The sequence below is a fragment of the Acinonyx jubatus genome, chromosome C1, assembly GCF_027475565.1.
Source record: "Acinonyx jubatus isolate Ajub_Pintada_27869175 chromosome C1, VMU_Ajub_asm_v1.0, whole genome shotgun sequence".
NCBI lineage: Eukaryota > Metazoa > Chordata > Mammalia > Carnivora > Felidae > Acinonyx > Acinonyx jubatus.
This window is the reverse complement of record NC_069381.1, coordinates 211,661,556-211,680,780: the sequence shown is the minus strand read 5'-3', so window position 1 is coordinate 211,680,780 and position 19,225 is coordinate 211,661,556. Positions and strand designations below refer to the sequence as shown.

At 43.8% G+C, this 19,225-nt stretch overlaps 1 protein-coding gene across 11 annotated transcripts in view; it reads left to right on the top strand.

Moving 5' to 3' along the window:
* Positions 1-19,225, top strand: part of USP40 (ubiquitin specific peptidase 40) — an 88,567-nt gene that overhangs the window by 49,662 nt on the left and 19,680 nt on the right. For all 11 annotated transcript variants that reach the window (XR_008295640.1, XM_053215978.1, XM_027047266.2 and 8 more), the window contains 7 exons: positions 931-988; positions 7,129-7,182; positions 8,120-8,208; positions 9,565-9,651; positions 14,819-14,855; positions 16,440-16,504; positions 18,262-18,336. Coding sequence is in view for 10 of the 11 variants with exons in the window: in XM_053215978.1 (XP_053071953.1) it covers positions 931-988; positions 7,129-7,182; positions 8,120-8,208; positions 9,565-9,651; positions 14,819-14,855; positions 16,440-16,504; positions 18,262-18,336 (465 nt within the window). In the remaining variant the exon portion in view is untranslated. The remainder of the gene's footprint in view (positions 1-930; positions 989-7,128; positions 7,183-8,119; positions 8,209-9,564; positions 9,652-14,818; positions 14,856-16,439; positions 16,505-18,261; positions 18,337-19,225) is intronic.

Genomic DNA, 19,225 nt, shown 5'->3' with positions numbered 1-19,225 from the left:
TTTGCTCTACATGCTCTGTATAAAGCCAGCTGCTCTTAAAAGTGATTCTTCACTTTTCCACTTGAAGACCGTGACCCTCATTTCCTTAAACATCATTCCAGGAAACCTCTTTTTATATTCACATGTTCTCAGTTCATTGAGGTTTTTTTATCTATAACATCAAAAGAAACCTGTTAAAATGTTTTCTTTAAATACTCTAATTTCTTACGGTGCATTAATATTTGTTGGTACAGTAGAGGGGACAGTATAAGGCTGGTGCCCTGAAGCTCGAGAGACCTGCCATCCTGACCCTAAGTGAGGACTTTGGGGAGTCCTGGTTACTCAGTCCTTGTCCCTTCTTGGCACCTTCTGGGGCGCTGCTGGGAGGATCCTGTCCGTGATCGCTGACATCACTTTACCGCTGAATTTCCAGTTTCATGCCCTAGAGGCAATTAGCCTAAACCAAAAAGGAAAAAAAAAACAATATAGATAAAATGATTTAAACAGATTTAAATAGTGCCCTTGGATTAGCATTGTACATTTTTATATTTTCTATGCTCATTGGCCCTGAATTCGTCATTCTTAACATAAACAAATACCATTAACTTTGTTTTCTTTTGTTTGCTCTCATTAAAAAGGTTAGTGGGTTTTCAGCTTTTTGCCTTTGTAGCTAGAATTGCTTTAAGTTTTTCCATAAGTGTCTTCTTTCTGCTCCAGTTAACATCAGTTTGGTAAAATCTTAACTATTAAGATCTGAGTTTTTACTTTTAACTTGGTAGAAGATAGAAAATGAATTTCAGGGATAGAAAAAAAAAATCTTTTTTCCAGTAGGCCGAAACCCTGTCCAGTAACTGGTAAGGCAGCTAACCTGTTTACGTGCGCACTGATGACCTCATGCTGTCCCCTCCCTTTGTTCTCCCGCAGAGTCACTAGTTCATTTCTCTATTTTAGGTGGTGTATGAGATTCGAATTAAAGCCATAAAGGAATTAAAATTAATGAAGGAACTAGGTAATCATTTATGTTTGCTTTCGGGTTTTGGGGTTTAATTTAGTTTTGTTTTGATTTTTGGTTGAAAAAACTGTGGGAATACAAAAAGTAATTCAGGAGTGCCTGGGTGGCCCCAGTCAGTTGACCGTCCAACTCTTGATTTTGGGTCAGGTCGCGATCCCAGGGTCGTGGGATCAAGCCCTGCATTGGGCTCCGCGCTGAGCATAGAGCCTGCCTAAGATTCTCTCTCTTGGCCCCTTCCCCCAGCTCGTACACGCGTGTTCGTGTTCTCTGTCTCTGTCTCTGTCTCTGTCTCTGTCTCAAATAAGTAACAGGGAAAATTCATGCACCTACCACACAAAATGGACAATTGTTAACATTTTGTCATGTGTTTATTGTTGTTTGAAACATTGCAAATACAGTTAAAATTCTCTGTGTCCTGCTCCTCAGACCTAGTCCCTCTCCCTCCCCAGATGCAACCAGTGTATCTGATTTGGGTGTGTGTCTAGTGTATGTGTTCGTATTGTACTTCTATATTATGCTTCCACATAGAGATGTATGTGTGTATTTTCACATTTAAATTAATTCTGTCATACTGAATATAACATTCTGAAACCTACTCTTCACTCAGCATTACGTTTTCTTTAACAGCTTTATCGAGGTATAATTTACATCCTATGAAATATGCATTTTAAGTGTCAGCGATGATTAGTAAATGTATGGAGTTGTACAGCCATCAGCACAGTCCAGTTTCCAAACATTTCATTGCTCCAAAAAGATCCCTTATGCCGGGTGCCTGGGTGGCTCAGTTGGTTAACCATCCGACTCTTGATTTCGGCTCAAGTCATAATCTCACAGTTCGTGGGTTCGAGCCCTGCATTGGGCTCTGTGCTGACGGCGTGGAGCCTGCTTGGAATTCTCTCTCCCTGCCTCTCTCTGCCCCTACCCTACTCTTACTCGCTCGCTCTCTCTCTCTCTCAATCTCAAAATAAATAAATAAACTTAAAAAAAAAAGATCCCTCATGCACCTTTTGCATTCCAAACCCCGACAGCCGTTCGTCTACTTCCTGTCTCTGTAGACTTACAGAGACATATGGTTTGTAGTCCCTTGTGTCTGACTTCTTTCACTTAGCATACCATTTTTGAGGTTTATCCATGATTTAGCGTGTACCAGAAGTGTGTTCCTTTTCATTGCTGACTAAATACTCAGTGGTGCAGATGGATCACGTTTTGCTTATTCATCTACCAGTTGATATACATTTGCATTGTTTCTAGTTTTAGGGTTTTATGAATAATGCCACTGTACACATTTACATCCAAGTCTCTGTGTGGACATGTTTTCAGTTCTCTTGGGTAGCTATATAGGATTGTAACTGCCGGGTCATATGGCAAATGTATGTTTAACTTTATAAGAAACTGCCATACTACTTTCCAAAGTGGCTGAATCATTTACATCCCCACTAGCAATGTCTCAGCATTGCTGTTTGTCCATATCCTTGCCAGTGTTTGTAAGTATCTTTTTGATTAGAGTCATTCTAGTGGATATGGATTGCTGTCATTGTGTTTAATTGATTTTCCTAATGCAGCAGTTGTGAGCACTTTTGATGTGCCTACTGTCTATCTAAAGGATTCTACTAAAAAGGTACTAAAATTAGCAAGCTTAGCAAGAAGTCAGGATTAATACACAAAAGTCCGTTGTTTGTTTACTAGCAACAAAAAAAAAATGGAAAATGAGATTAAGAAAACATTTACAATAGCATGAGATATCATGATAAACTTGGGGATAAATTTAACGAAATATGTGCAAGACATATATATATACTTACGACAAAAAAATTTTGTTGTGAAAAGTCAAACAACACCTAAATAAGCGGAGCACTGTATCGTGTTCTTGGATCAGAAAAGACGACATTGTTAAGAGGTGAATTCTCCCAAAATCGATTTGTAGATTGAATGCATCCTCCTCACTCAAAATGCTATTGGGTTTTGCTTGTGTATGTGTGTGTGTAGAAATTGACAGGCTGATTCAATTTATATGGAAGTGCAAAGAACCTAGAGTATTCTGACAGTTTGGGGGTGGGGGTGGGGAACAGAGTTGGAAGAGTTACCCTGTCTGATTTCGAGATTCAGTCCGAAGCTGTAGGCATCAAGACAGTGGGTGCTGGCATAGGAGTAAACATAGGGCAGCAAGCTGCCTAAGCCTGTAACCTGTTTCTTTGCAGTCAGTGAGCCGAGAATAATTTTCATACTTTTAAAGGACTCTTTTAAGAAGAATGTGGAATAGAGACTGTATGTGGTTTTGAACTTAAAATATTTATATTGGGACCACATTGAGAATCCAGAAATAGGTACAAATATGCATAGTCCGTTAACTTTTTTTTTTTTAATGTTTATTTATTTTTGAGAGCAAGAGAGAGAGCATGAGGGGGGAGGGCAGAGAGAGAGGGAGACACAGAATCGGAAGCAGGCTCCAGGCCCCGAGCTGTCAGCACAGAGCCTGACGTGGGGCTTCAACTCAGGAACCACGAGATCATGACCTGAGCCAAAGTTGCATGCTTAACTGACTGAGGCACCCAGGCACCCCTAATCCGTTGACTTTTAACAAAAGAGCAAAAGTGTTTCCCTGGGGAAAACGAGTATATTTTCAAGGTAAGGTGCTAGATACTCTAGCTTTGCCTTATGTCATGTAAAATACTAACTCTAAGTGGATCATAGACCTAAATGTTGAAACCATTTATGTACAATTTCTAGCAGAGAACTTACGAGAAAATCTTTGTTACTTTGTCATAACGAAAAGATTTTTTTAAGTCAGGACTCAACAGGCACAAACTAACAAAAAATTAGAAAAAAGTTAGGAAAAAACTAACAAATTGGCAATATTAAAATTTAAAACCTCTGTATTTAAAAGACATTTGAAAAGACAGGCCACAAACTGGGAGGAAAACAATTTGTGTAACACACATTTGACAATAGACTTGCATCCAGGTCACATAAAATGTGCTTGTACCGTAATCAGAAGACAGCCCAACCCCACATTGGGAGGACGCTTTACAAAAGCACGTCTCTCTGTGGATGACCAGGAAGCCCGGGGAAGGATGCTCGGTGTCATCAGCCATCAGACTGCAACCGTGACAACACAGCACCGCACACCCAGCGGGATGCTTACGGTCACTGGCAAACCCGGTGTTGGCGAAGATGTGGGGCTTGTGCAGCCCCCGCTTGGTGCTGGTGGGGGTGTAAAGCGGTAGCCACTTTGGTAGAGAGTCCGCCTAGTATGAGTTTGAACGTTCACTTACCCGTCCTAGGTGCTTACCCAAGAGAACTCAAACCTATCCTTACAAACACTATACGGTGTTCGTAACGAAAACGGGATACAGTCCAGAAGCCCACGCGCCCGTGAATGGGTGAGCTCACTACGGTGTAGCCTTCTAGAGGGATGCTGTTCATCAGTAAGAGCCGCAAACAACCACCACCTGCGAAACATGTAGACTCTCGGAGTGCAGAGCAGAAACTAGGCACGGAAGAATTCGTATTCTTACGCTTCCATTTACATGAAGTTTTCAAAAAAGAAAACCTAAGCTGTAGTTACAGGGGTGGAAAATTGGATTGGGGGTGGAGGTTGACTGCAAGGTAACATGAGGGATTTGAGGGATGTGGCTAATCTAGCTCCGTTTGCAGGTGGTTGCTCACTGTTTAAATCAGACTCTTTGTACACGTAAACTGGATGTGTTTTATTGTAACCTGCACCTCAAATTGAAAGCATTTGGCCTATTAAAATGAATACTTCACCCTCTTCTGTGAAACCGGCCTCCCTTCCTTCACTCCACATGCTTCTCCATTGAGCAAGTGGTCTTCTTAAATGGATGCGAATCCGATCGTATCACTCTCTGCCCAGCTCTCTGGAGCCTCCTTCCCCACCCTCTCCTCCAAGACCTGGCCTCCTCTGACCGCGGCGTCCGACTTCTTTCTGGTCCCCTCCTCTGCTTCTTCACAACACACTCCCCATGCTGGCTTTCTGGGTTTCCAGTGCGCCAGCTGTGCCGCACCTCACCCAACTTCTCAGGGCTGTCTCCTCCCTCAGCTCTGTTCCCTTCCCTCCTCTTCACTCACTTCACTCAGTTACCCCAGCAGAAATGTTACTTCCCGTTGTCCCGGAACACGCAGTCTGCACTGCTGTCTGTTTTGTCCTGATACCCCGTACCTCCCTTGTAGCGCTGGGGCCCTACCTGCACCCCTTTCGCCAGCAGCCGAGCCTCTGAGCACAGGCTCCATAGCTGTTCTGCTTCCCGCCGCACCGTCCGCTTCTAGAGCGGGTCTGGCACATAGGCGACGCGGCTCGTGGAATCAAATGAGACTATTTTAAGGAGGTGGTATTTAAAATGCATGTTTTTAAGTTGAAGAACTCTCCATAAGCTGTTTCAGTTGTCAAGAAACTTGTGTTAGAATTGTTTGCTAGCTTCATATTACCACCGTGTAACATGGAGAACTCCAGAATTTCAGAGATTTGCTGTGGTCTGGCAGAGTGTGAGCTGGGAAGGCCCATGCTGTTCTTATCCTCCCAGCCCCCTACTCATATCTGGCCATTTAAGAATTCTGTCTGGACTCAAAACCTGGTGGGCTCCTCCCCACAAAGCAGGAATCCTCACCCCCACAAAAGTAGGGGCCTAATCCGTTTAATAAGCATAAAAGTCACTTAATGTATTTTACACATAGGCAGTGGGCACGAATGTCAGTTACCGTGGCTCATTACGTAACATCAGCCACCCAGCAACATGGTTCAAATGCCAGCTACACTGGACATTAACTGAGTAATTGCATGAAGTACAAACCTTGCTACTCGCCCTTCATTGCACAGATCACTGCTTAAACAGCAGACGTGCCTCATGATCAGGGATTCATCTCACCACAGCACAGCGTGCGATCTGTCCCCCCTTCTGTGGTGACCTGCGCGCTTTCTGCTGTAATGGCTAACCGATCGCTCCACAAAATGAGGGTGCAGCCAAGAAGGTACACAGAGGGATAGCAGTAGCTAACCGTGGGCACGATGGCACTGCGCAGCTCTAGAGACCAGATGTGCAGCCAGAGGACGTGAATGAATGTGAGGAAAGTGGTTGTGACAGAAAGGATGGCGACATTCCAGAGGACGTGGCGCTGGCAGAGAACCTCACATTAAAGGAGCTCCTGGAGGGGCACCTCAGTTGTTTAACCGGCCAACTCTTGATTTTGGCTCACATCATGATCCCACGGTTTGTGAGTTCAAGTCCTGCATCGGGCTCTGCACTGCCAGTGCCGTGGGATTCTCACCGTCTCCTCTTTCTCTGCCCCTCCCTCACTCAGGCTCTCTCTCTCAAAATCAATAGATAAAAAACTCAAAAAAAAAAAAAAAAAAAAAAAAAGGAGCTCCTGGAGGACTTCATGAGGTTGAGCACAACGTAGGAAATTTTGGAAGCAGACCCAACTTAGATTATGAACGTTTGCCAGGGGATAGATCAGATGCCCCCTCTGGATTGTAAGCTCTCCGACAAGAAGAGAGCCCTGTGTAAACTCGTCTTGCTATGTTTTTTACAAAAAAAAAAAAAAGTATTCTCAGGGTCTCTAGTGTTTTAAATATTAGTTTTACTATTTGTTTTAATTTCACTATACACTCATAACCAACAGAGATTTCAATGTTTTTTGTTTTTTGTTTGTTTTTTCTTTTAAATTTTTTTAACGTTTTATTTATTTTTGAGACAGGGAGATAGAGCATGAACAGGGGAGGGTCAGAGAGAGAGGGAGACACAGAATCTGAAACAGGCTCCAGGCTCTGAGCAGTCAGCACAGAGCCCGACGCGGGGCTCGAACTCACAAACAGTGAGATCGTGACCTGAGCCGAAGTCGGACGCTTAACCGACTGAGCCACCCAGGCACCCCTTTAAATGTTTTGTTAACGACCGTGCTGAAAGGTCACAGGACGTCTGCAGTGGCCCTCGTGGCTACTAGGCTGGCTTTGCGCTGTTTCAGCTTGACCGGCACTCCCTCGGTGCTCGCTCCCGCGAAGTGAACGCTGCCTGTACTTGGGGGGTCTTGTCTTGTAGCTCATTGTACCTTTCTGCTAATTAACACAGTAGAGCATCTCTCCTTAGTTTGGTTTGGTGCACTAACCAGCTTCTTTTTATTTTTAGCTGAGAACAGCTGTTTGAGACCTATTGGTAGAAACGGGAAGCTTCTCTGTCCAGGTAAATCGCGGGAGCCTTCAGGACCTACGCACACTCGTGCCATCGGTCCTTCTTAACACGTAACTTCCGGTAATAGCTTCCAGTGCTTAACATCCTTAAATTTACCTTTTGGAAACTAATTTTTAGGACATTTTATGGTCCCAGTGCCATCTTCACGTATTACAGAAAATCTTAACCAGAAATTCAGACAGTTGTGTCGTCTAAAGGAAAACGCCTGCCTTTCTGATAAGCTGATCCTCATTTTAGGCTGTTGTTTTGATCGAGTCCTATCTTTCTAGATTTATTGTCAGAGTGTTTTATTTGTGTTGCTCATTTTATCGTGAGAGCAGTTGTGAAACAGTTTTTGCTCTCGCCTCTGTAATGCACCTTGTCATTTGACTTAAATAATCAATGGCGGTCACTACAGCAGCTTTAAATGTGGAAGAGGCTGGTCCATCACTCAGGAATCAGTGGGGAATATCTCGCTTTGAATCCGTGTAAACAGGGGCGCCTGGGTGGCGCAGTCGGTTAAGCGTCTGACTTCAGCCAGGTCACGATCTCGCGGTCCGTGAGTTCGAGCCCTGCGTCGGGCTCTGGGCTGATGGCTCGGAGCCTGGAGCCTGTTTCCGATTCTGTGTCTCCCTCTCTCTCTGCCCCTCCCCCGTTCATGCTCTGTCTCTCTCTGTCCCAAAAATAAATAAACGTTGAATCCGTGTAAACAGTGGCTCATAGATAGCTGCCTCTTATTTCTTAGCATTGTTGTACAGATAACTCTAGAGTGTGGAAATTGAAAATCAAACTTAACTATCGTATAGGTAATCTTTTTGCATGGAGTGCACCTCATTTTTTTTCTTTCTTGACACTGTTGATTTGCAAAGAAATACTGATTTCAGTATGTTATTTTGCCCAGAGAGGTAGGAATTCCTAACACTCATCATGTTATCCACATTCTTTGTAGTGCCAGACAGCTACACCGTGAAGGAAGCGGAGCTGAAGATGGGCAGTTCATTGGGACTGTGTCCTGGGAAAGCACCAACTCCCTCCCAGGTACAGAATCAGCCTTCCCAGAGTCAGAAGTTCTTTTTCTGTTTTTAAAGTTTATTTGTTTTTGAGAGAGAGAGAGAGAGCGAGCGAGCGTGTGCAAGGGAGGGGCAGAGAGGCAGATACAGAATCTGAAGCAGGCTCCAGTCTCTAAACTGTCAGCACAGAGCCCGACGCAGGGCTCGAACCCAAGAACCACGAGATCATGACGTGAGCCGAAGTCGGACACTTAACTGACTGAGCCACCCAGGCATTCCCATAAGTTCTTAATTTCATAATTCTTACCTTAACTACTGCAGCAGTAATTGTTTTTCATAGAAGTTTCTTTCTTAAGTGGTACCTTTTATGTTAGGCATACATCCATATGGTTCTTCGTGTTTAAATCAAGAATATCCTGTCAGAGTATATTCATCAAGTTCTTTTTCTGTGCAAATTTTGTGTTAAGGGGGGGCATCTAAAGTTGAGTGGCCACCTATTTGAACCTAAAATGCGCCCTTTTCCCCCCACATCTTGACATCCGTGAGATTAGGATCCATCCCACAATCTGTAGCGTCTGTGATTGCTTCTGACACTGTTTCTTTGTTAGAGGTACAGAAAGTAATGAGTAATTGCCACGGCTTCTTAGATTGAATGAAGACAGCGTATTGATCTTGCCCCGAATTACACTCTGCAGGAGTCTAATAGTCTCATAGCAGTTCTGTTTTTAATCAGTATTCATTTTCTGTGTAAGATATCAGGCCGACCTTTGCGAGAAGCCCTACCTTCTTTAATAAACTGTATTACCATCCAAACGTCAGTGTCCTTACTGTTAAGACTCTGTATCCAGGGAAGCTAGACTCCTGTCAGGATCCCTGTGGTTCCTGGGGCCACTTCATTAGTGTCCCAGCTCCCTCCTCTTTAATTCGTTCCTACCGTGAACTTTAGCACGTCGGAGTGCATGACAAGCTTGTGGCGGGGGAATGTGACAAGTAAGATGGAGTCTGAAAGGAAATGAACTGACAGATCAGATTCCCTGGACAGAAATAAGATCACAACCAAATGACAGAGAAAAAACCCAGCTAATGCTTACAGTGTGTAGCAAATCCTTTTGAGGAGTGACTGAGAAAGAAGTGAAGATCATAGTGAAATAAATAATACCTGTGACAGACAGACACTGACACAATAGTACCTACAGGAATAAAAACAATGGTGTGAGCATCTTACGTTTCTAGGTGGTTGAGATTATTGTTTACATTACATCTTTATTTGTATGCAATATGAGTTTTTTATTAAAATTCCATGCGTTGGCTTGTCTTTTCTGGAAGAAAATAACACATGTATAAAATTTTAAAATTTAGATTAAATCGCGTTCATTGATCTTAGCTGTTCCTGTTTTTCACTGTGGGGAGTGATGTTCAGCCTGGTACAGAGATGGAGATCATCGTAGAAGAAACAACGTCTGCGAGAGATGTAAGTAATTTTACTATTTTGGGCGTGGGGAAAGGTCTGTGGGCGTTTGGTCTAGGGAGCTGTGGGAACCCGTATTTGGGTTTTGAGGTCCTAAGGTTGGGATTCACATAATATATTTCAAAGAATTCTGTGCATGCATTAAAAGAGTAATTTGGGGAACTCGGAAATTGGTGAGCCAACCCAAAGTTTTAAAATAAGATGATTATTTTTTTTCTTTTTTGATTACCAATAATACTTGTTTGTTACAGAAATCCGGGAGGACTTTAAGATACAAAACAGGTGAACATAAGGGAAGGGAAGCAAAAATCATATAAAAACAGGGAGGGGGACAAAACATAAGAGACTCTTAAATACGGAGAACCAACCGAGGGTTACTGGAGGGGGTGTGGGAGGGGGGATGGTCCAAAAGGGCATTAAGAAATCTACTCCTGAAATCGTTGCACTAGACGCTAACTAACTTGGATGTAAATTTAAAAGAAGAAAAATAAAAACTCTGGGCTATGTAGAAATGGATTAAAAGAAAAAATTAAAACCTCATTACCCTTTATGTCACTAATGTTAACATTTTGGCATATTTCCTACTGGTGGTTTTAGGGTATATTCACAACGACACGCACACTCATGAATGTGTGTGTGTATAGGGTAAAGCAAACGACAAATCGTATTAGTGTCCCTGAGAGCTAGGACTTGCGGTGTTGGAAAATGAAAACACACATAACACTGGCGTAGTTGCATAGAGCCCGCACTCCTGAACTTGGATCAGAAGAGACAGAACGATCTTGGCATCTTTAAAATTTTTTTTTCTAGCTCAGTCCCCTAGAACAGCTTAGATACAGTGACTGGCCAGGCGGGAGGGAGCCCCAGCGCCCAGATTGCGATTGCTAAATACCATTTCCTACTAGAAGGAATTGGGGCTTCTTGAAGCAGCCATTGATTCCGTATCTAGGTCAGGAACATGTCTGGTGAGCCTGGAACATCTTGTGCTCACAGAAGCAGTGCGCTAGCAAAGACTGCTGGGAGCAACAGAGGAGTTCCAGGGCCACCTTGGAAGAGGCTGCTGCTGGTCACAGATAAGACCGTTGGAGCTTTTGTGGGAATAATCGTAAAGCTGATGAGTGCACATACCACATACATAAAATTCATGAGTTGAGAATGATCCTAAAAAGACCGTCTTCATTGGTTACACAGAGTGGACGGACACGAGTGAGCCGTAAGGAAAGGGATCGAGCATTCTTCCCCTTTTTCTTTTGGAAACGATACTGCAGGGTAACCAAATAGGCAATGAGAAGGTTTTTTTATAGACCTATCTCAGCTAATAAAATGAAGAAAGAATTTTAGACTGTCACAGTTTTGTTTTTTAACTCCTAGGGAATTAATGGATCTAAACAATGATCCTGAAAGACCGCTAACAACCTAGACATTATAGAAGTTCCAAATTGATACCCATGCTCCTTTGGAAAAAAACAAACAAAAACAACAACAACAACAACCAGAAAAAAATAGTGGACCTGAGCTTTTAGGTCTGAGGAGCAGTGTATAAGGAATAAGGGGACAGAGGGATGTGTTCCCGCACCACAGGGCTACCATCTGCACAGTCCCAAGGTGGAAAACTCCTCTTCATGACATCGGTGGCAGGATGAGGTTAAAAGGGACTCGGGAGACTTAGGGGGAGCAAGGGCAAACCACCAAAACTTAGTCCCGGTTTAAGAGAAACTCAGGGAATTAGGGACGCCTCTGCTGGCTGTCGGTGGAGCACGCGACTCCTGATCTCAGGGTCATGAGCTCTTGCCCCACGTTGGGTATAGAGCTTATTACTAAAAAAAGGAAAAAACGGGGGAATGTGAACACCAACTGGGTGTTTGTTATTAAGGAATTCCTAAGTTTTTCAGATGTCATAATTGTTCTCGGTTCACTTTTTTTTTTAAAGAATGTTCATCTTTTAGAGATGAGTACAGAATGTTAATAAATGATACGATGGCTGACATTCTCGCTTCAAAGAACCTGAGAGGAATATGGACACACCAGCCGGGCCAGGGCAGGCATGAAGATCCGGGGCTGGGTGTGGGTGGTTCGTGTTTACCACCCCTGCAACGTGTTTGAAATTGTCCATGGCAGAACATTTTTTGTTACCGTTTGTTACCTGCTGTAAATATTTTCCTGGTTTTTCATTTGCCGTGTAGCTTTTTGGTTCTTTTTAACTTCAAAGAAAAGAAACCACAGAACTTTCCAAAGTAGCGATGTGATGTGCGTATCTTTCCGCTCTCTTGAACCCGCTGTAGGCAGACTCCTTCCCTCTGTGTTGCTGTGCCCCGGGAGCGGTTCTCTCTTGTCATCTTCCTGCTCTCCATGGCGTTTTGACACGATTGATGCCTCTCTGTTCCTGCTTTTTCTTTAATGTTTGTTTATTCTGAGAGCACGAGCAGGGGAAGGACAGAGAGAGATTCCCAAGCAGGCTCCATGCTCAGCATAGAGCCCAGTGTGGGGCTCGATTTCACAAACCTTGAGATCGTGACCTGAGCCGAAATCAAGAGTCGGACGCTTAACTGACTGAGCCCCCCAGGCGCCCCAGTGACTCTGTTCCTTGAAACACTTTTGTCACTGGCCTCAAGAGACCACAAGGCGTCAGGATTTCCTTCGCCTCACAGGCCTATCCCTTCACAGTTTGCTTTATGCTCTTTTTTTCCCCTCGTCAGCACCCCAGTGCTCAGTTCCTAGACTGGACCTCGCCCCAGAGCTCCATGCTTGGGTATCCAGCTGCTGCCTGCTTGTCTGATCGTCATCCCAGATCACCACACCCCTGCTTTGTACATCTGTCCTCTCACCTGTCTCCGGGCCTCACTCACCCTTCCAGCTTCTGTCGGTTGATGGTAGCGACTCCATTTTTCTCCTTGCTTACGCCAAAACACCTTGGAGTCGTCCTTGATTCTTTTCTTTATTTCACATCCGGGTCTTCAGGAAGCCTTTTTTGGTTCTACCATCAAAATTTATCTAGGATCTGGCTACATCTCTCTCATTCCTTCCACTGCCACACCTTGGTCAGCTCTCATCTGGATTATTCCAACCGCTTCCTGATGGATCTTTGTCTTTCCAGCCTTGCAGTTCCCAGGGTCTGTTCCTACAGAGGAGTTGAGTGATCCCTTTACTGTACTCAAAGCCCTTCTGTGCTTCCCTGTCTCATTCAGAGCCACGGCCAGAGGCCCTGAGTGTTCACTCTGCTCAGCCACATTGGCCTCCATGCTGTTCCCCAACACGGCCTTTACATCGGCCATTCCCCTCCTTAGAACACAGCTAAGGTGGATGTCTAGCTGTTTGTGTTTTTGTTTGTTCGGTGGTTTTTTGTTTTGTTTTGTTTTGTTTGCTTTTTGTTTTTTTTTTTGAGTGTGCACACAGTGTTGCATCCACATGACTCCTGAAACAGAATGCTACGGGCACCAGTGACAGTCACAACAAAGTTTATTACAATGAGAGGCAAGGCCGACCGATCGGGACCAACACTCTTGATAAGAGTGCGGCCCCGAACAGCCGGGGTACAGAGTTTTTATAACCGATCACATCGTTTTATCATCACCTGGGAACAGAACAAAGAAACAGTTTCCAGATGAGTTAGAAACAGTTGCCTAATGAGGTGTTTACTTTAGACTTTCTGCCTCTAAGTTGCAACCAGTGGATCTCCCTGACCCTGCCTCTGATGCTCTTTTCTTTGAACTTTTGTTTCCTTAATGGGTGAAGCCTAATTTACAAGAGTATGAGGGGTAGTTTACCAGAGCAAAGCAAGGCTGTTATCTCTTAACCTTCAGGGTCAACATATTGCTGTTGTTTTTCAAGCTAAGCATTAGCCCTACACTACAATTTAACCCTTAAAACAGCACACGTGGGTTGGGGAGAGGCAGAGAGAGAGGGAGAGAGACTAGCAGGCAAGCTGCACGCTCAGGGTGCAGGGTCGTGGGATCATGACCTGAGCTGAAATCAAGACTCTGAGCCCCCAGGCGTCCCTGTTTGTGTTTCTTAAATAATGCCTGTTGTGAAGACCGCAGTGTGTTTTGCAGCTTCGCCCCATTCCCTGTGTGTTAATGTGATGTGTTCTCATTGTCCTCTTTTTCTAAACAGTCTTTGTTATTTTTAGTCCTACAGCTACTCGGGGATTCCCTGGGGGCGGGTTGGGCAGTGCTAAAGATCCTCCTTGGTCACCAGCCTGTGCTGGTCCCTCAGAAGTCACCATTGTCTTGGGAAGGTGTGATCTGACCACACCCGTGAATGTGTGTCCTTCCAGACTTTGGACATGCACGGACCAACATGGGGAGGTGTGTGTGTGTGTATGTACAGACGAGGGGCTGGGCTTCTTCGCATGGTTTCTTTTACATCATAAATGGGATCACGCTGCATGTATTATACTAGAATTTTCACTTCAGATATTTTAAAGATCTTTTAAGACCAGTGCATATAAATCTCCTGTATCCTTTTAGCTGTTTTAAGACCTCTTATAGCTTATTTAAATGTTCCCCTGTTAATGGATATTTTGATCCTTTGCTCTTTTTTTTTTTTATTCCTTATTCTTCCTTCCACTCTGGTGTAGTATAAATCACGTTTTATCTACTCTTTTGTTCTCAGTTAATTTGAGAATGTTTTTTCCGTCAGGAAGTTGGGAGTTTCTATTTTTTATTATTATTTAAATTTGTGTTAATCACATCTCGCTTATTGCGTTGTGCTGTGGGGTCGCCACCTGCACAGATCTTTCTCTGTGAGTTTATAGATGACCAGTGGTATTTCTTGAGTGCTACATAAAGACTAATCTCTCTTTGTAAGGTTCAGTTCAGTGTGTATCTGTGAAATCAGTCTAATCCTATCCAGTCAAAACCGTGGTGTTGGTCCTCACAAGCAGAAGGTCACACTATAGACCTGGGTGCATCTAAGTCTGAGATGCAAACACCAGGAACTTGTTTTTCCCTCCTGGGTTTGCTCCAGCTCTTAGGAATCAGAGCTTGCTTAAATCCTCTCTGTGGCTATGTACATCCTGATGTCTTCGGGAATTATTAAATGTCATAAAATAGGCCCAGGGTCCAAAAGGGGTATCTCTCACAGTACTGTAACTCAAAAACAGAAAACTAATGAACATGGTTTTTCTATGTGTGTCTGTGTGTGTGTGTGTGTGTGTTTTCTTTTTAAACAGTGTTTAAAGCTCATGCTGGAGAAGTCTGGCCTACCAGGTAAGTTACAGACCACGATGATGCAGTCTTATCTATATCCTTAGAATAAATTACCTGCAAGCCTAATGAAAGCTTTTCAAACATTTTTGGGCCAGGTCTGTTACACTTTACACCTCTGTGTGTGCATAGTGAAGTCTCCTGGTTCATATTTGCAAGCTCGAAGAAGTCTGGCTGTGGGTTAGCAGACACTGGCACAGTTAGGATTTATGCCCTCCAGAATTACCCAGGCTGTTCACTGATGGGTTTTTTTTTCTTTTTCTTTTTAACGTCATGGATTCAGAATTTCAGCGCATTGTGCTTCACGCCAGGATTTTTGTGCTAGAGACTAGGGAATGTAATACAAATGAAGAAAATAAATCTTTGAAGTAGGTACCTGGGTGGAATCACGCGAGCCAGCTCACAGGGGCATCACGCAGCTCTTAGAGCATTTGTGGTCCTCAGACTTCACCGGAGGGTAACCTGTGGTTCCGGTAGCCGGGAGGGAAGCTGACAGGCCTGCACAAGGGGCCCTGTCCTCGGAGCTTACACTCCTGTGCAGGAACAGTGCCCGTCTCACAGGTGACAGACAGAGGCTGAGACTGGCTGCAGGGTTTACTCAGAGTCACATGGCAAGTAGCTGGGCCTCTCTGCCCACAGAACCCGAGTTCTTCCTTCCGGGTTATGCTTGGAAGTAATGGTGTTCACTTTCAGCTTCCTGGTGGTGTTTGCTTGTTGTTTTTAAAACACACTTAGATCAAGTTAAATATTGCTGTAATTCTTACTGTATTTAAAACTAGAACTAATGGCAGGAGAGGGTCTGCAAAGAACAGTATTGTAAGGACTCAAACCTGTGGCCTGTGCAGGTGAAGTAGGAGATCCAGGTTTCCTCCTTTGGCTGCAGCTTCTCTGGGTGGGTGGCGTGGCTCACTCTTCACAAGACACGGCTGGTGCGTTTGTTTTTTCATAACCAGGATTTCCAGCTCTTGCTCTATTCAGCTTCCCTCTCCTCCTCAAAGAATTTCCCATTTCATCTCAATATAGGAAGCATATCGAGAGCCAGTAATCTAATTAAAGAATATTTTACATTTTTAAGTGTTCATTTACAACAACTTCATTAAAATGCTATTTCAAAAACACTTTTTTTGTTAGATTAACTGATAACTGGATGGGAATAGTTTGTGCATGTTATCAGTTGCTCAGAGACACGAGCATATACTTTCAACCAAGACCATGAAATAAAACAACTTCATAATGATTTTAGAAGAGATTCTGTACTTGGGTATATGTGTACATATATGTGTACTTGTGTGTGATGGGTGTGGACATGTAAGTAATACAGGTATAATGTAAATATTGTGTAGTCACAGCAAGCGTTATTTCTGTTCACAAGTATGCAGATCTTAGTGGGGTGGAGAGCAAATTAACCAGACTGGAGGAACAACTTAATTTTTTCCGTGGCTGGAAGAGATCATTTACTTTAAAAGTTAGTTAGTAGTTAGTAGACCAAATCTCATTTGATATTCATTTATCCAAAAGGGACATCGTTGACAAACTCTTGAAATATACTCATCATTTTTTTTCATACTGATTTTGATTCCTTCACAGGAGACACATGGCATTTACGGAAAATGGATTGGTGCTATGAAGCGGGAGAGCCTTTATGTGAAGAAGTAAGACTATTTATACACATTTTGTTCTTTAAAATGATTGTTTATTTTGTGTTTCATGCAGGATACCTACCCCCCTCATGAATACATTCGAGAGAAAACTGTAATCGTTTTTTTTAGGACACAAAAATCTGTACCTGGGTCTACTTTTACTTCTTTACTGTGGGCTTTTGACACAGAGGGAAAATCTCAGCCTCGTGGGAATGTTTCTAACAGCTGTGTTAGTCCTCTTTTGACTTCAGAGAGTTTGTCCCTAGAAATAATAGTTCCCCATTGAGAGACAGAGAACTTCACGGAACAGAAAACATGTGAGCCGGTGAAAGAATGCGAAGCTACACTCTGAATTTGGAAACCTGAATATTTTAATCTCCGTTGCTCTGAACGTTAACGATGGCAGAATTCATCTTCCCAGCCGGTCACTTAGGCTTTGATCAAAACTGCATCTCAGGATCCATCCAGACTCTTCTGGTAGCCTTAGAAACAGTGTTATCACAGGCTAGTTGGAATCTGGTCAGCCGTCTTCTTGCTGATTCAGGTAGCATCAAACCATGGCTCTAAGGAGCCCCAAGATGAAGCTCTGTGAGAAAGCTTAGGCATTTGTGACCAGCCACTCTTCCCGCAGTCTGCCTCTGCGTGCTCTCTGTTCAGTAACAGGTGGTGGCATTGAACATCATCAGAAGGTTGACTCAAGCAGGTGGACTGGGGCCCTCCCACCGGAATACTCTTCGCTGTGCAGGGCTGAGCGAGTCTGCACAGAGAGGCCCCTCTGAGTCTTGGCCAGGCATCTGACTGCCCAGAGTAAGAAGTGGACCTCAGAGAATCTTGGGGACACACGGTTCGGGTGTCAGAGAGCGTATCTGGTCATGTGGTCTCTGCGTTTTCTTCTCTGTTAATTCCCACATCGGTATCGGTTCGTCTAAAAGCCATCTCAGTGTCCTCATGACTGGCTCCTCCTCCCAGACCTGCTGTTTCCCAGCCTGGTGTCTTCAGCCCACAGTGGCGCCTCCCCTGCTTACCTGCCTCCTCCGTATTTGGTCTTGGCCTTCGGAGACCTCTCAACTCCTCCACTCCTTCCTGATTCTTCCCACCACTGGCTGCCTGGGCCAAGTTTTTTTCTTCTTTTTTGGCCTCTTACCTAAATTACACCAACCGGCTTCCCCAAGTCAGGTGTCCCCCACTTCAGTATGTCGTTCTGTGGCAGCCAGACTGGTCTTTAAACACCCTTCTCAGAAAACTTGAGTGCCTTTTTTCAAAGCACCTAAAAACTCCTTTATTTCTAGTTCACAGCCCTTCCACCTGTGACACACACCCCCCCCCCCCCCCCGCCCTCCGATCAGTTCCCTCTCCAACTGACACTCTAGTCGGCCCATCTCTCAGCTCTTCTTGGATTCTTGACATAACCTCTACCGTAACCCTTTTCTTCTCAGGAGAATTCCTTCTCTCGTTTCCTCCAGCTTTTTCCAAATCAAACCCATCCTTTAGGCTTAACTAGAATTTCATCCTGTGTAGCTCAGGCTCTCATCCTTTCTCATTCTGTCCACCTCCCCCCTCCCCTAATCTTTTATGATACCTCCGGTTCATACCCGATAATTTAATACGTAATGATACGCTGTTTTACAGTCTCAGTTTATTTCCTGTCTTCCCCCATAGCTGCCTTACTGTTTCTTTCTTTCTTGAATGGGTAGTAGAGGCATCTGGTGTAAAGAAAAGAACCTAATCTCTGTTGCTGTCAGAACTCATAAAGGAATTTCTTTCCCCAGGACGCATCCCTGAAAGAACTTACGATATGTTCTGGAGATACCTTGCTTTTAATTGAAGGAAAACTTCCTCTTCCGGTAAGATTTCGCTTCTGAATTGACATTTTATAAATCACAGGTACTGCTTTCAGATTACAAAGATGGTATATTCTCATCGTGGGGAAATACGACCCATCATGAAGAGAATGATAAGGTTTGGGGTAAGTTCTCTAATCAGACAGCTGCCAGATTCTACATCTTTATAGATTTCCCTCTTATAAAATCAGTTTGTATACAATGTTATTTCCTACTTCTCATATTTCATTTTTTAACCTGACTACAAAATCCAAAAATAATCATCATAGCCAGTGTATGCCTTACCATGGTTTAATTCATATATATTGCCGTTTTAAATTTTTTAATACTTAAATACAAATCCTCCTTAAAATTGTTCCAGAGTCAAAATCAGCAAGTCAGAAGGTACAAACTTTTACAGACTAGACACTGTCTGTATCTTGCCACGTTGTTTTCCCAGAAAGCTGCACCACATTGACATCCCTAATCAGCCACATCTGAGAGCTCTTAAATAAACACTGCATGTTACCACTTTTTTTTTTTTTTTAATGTTAGTGCAAGTGGAGGGGCAGAAAGAGGAGGACAGAGAATCTGAGGCGGGCTCTGCACTGACAGCAGCGAGCCCCAGGTGGGCCTTGAACTCACAAACCGTGAGATCGTGACCTGAGCCAAAGTCAGGTGCTCAACTGACTGAGCCACCCAGGTGCCCCTGTATTACCGCTTTTTAAGACCATTATTTATTTGTTGTTTTTTTTTTTAATTTTTTTTAACGTTTATTTATTTTTTTGAGACAGAGAGAGACAGAGCATGAAGAGGGGAGGAGCAGAGAGAGAGGGAGACACAGAATCCGAAACAGGCTCCAGGCTCTGAGCCGTCCGCACAGAGCCCGACGCAGGGCTTGAACTCATGGACC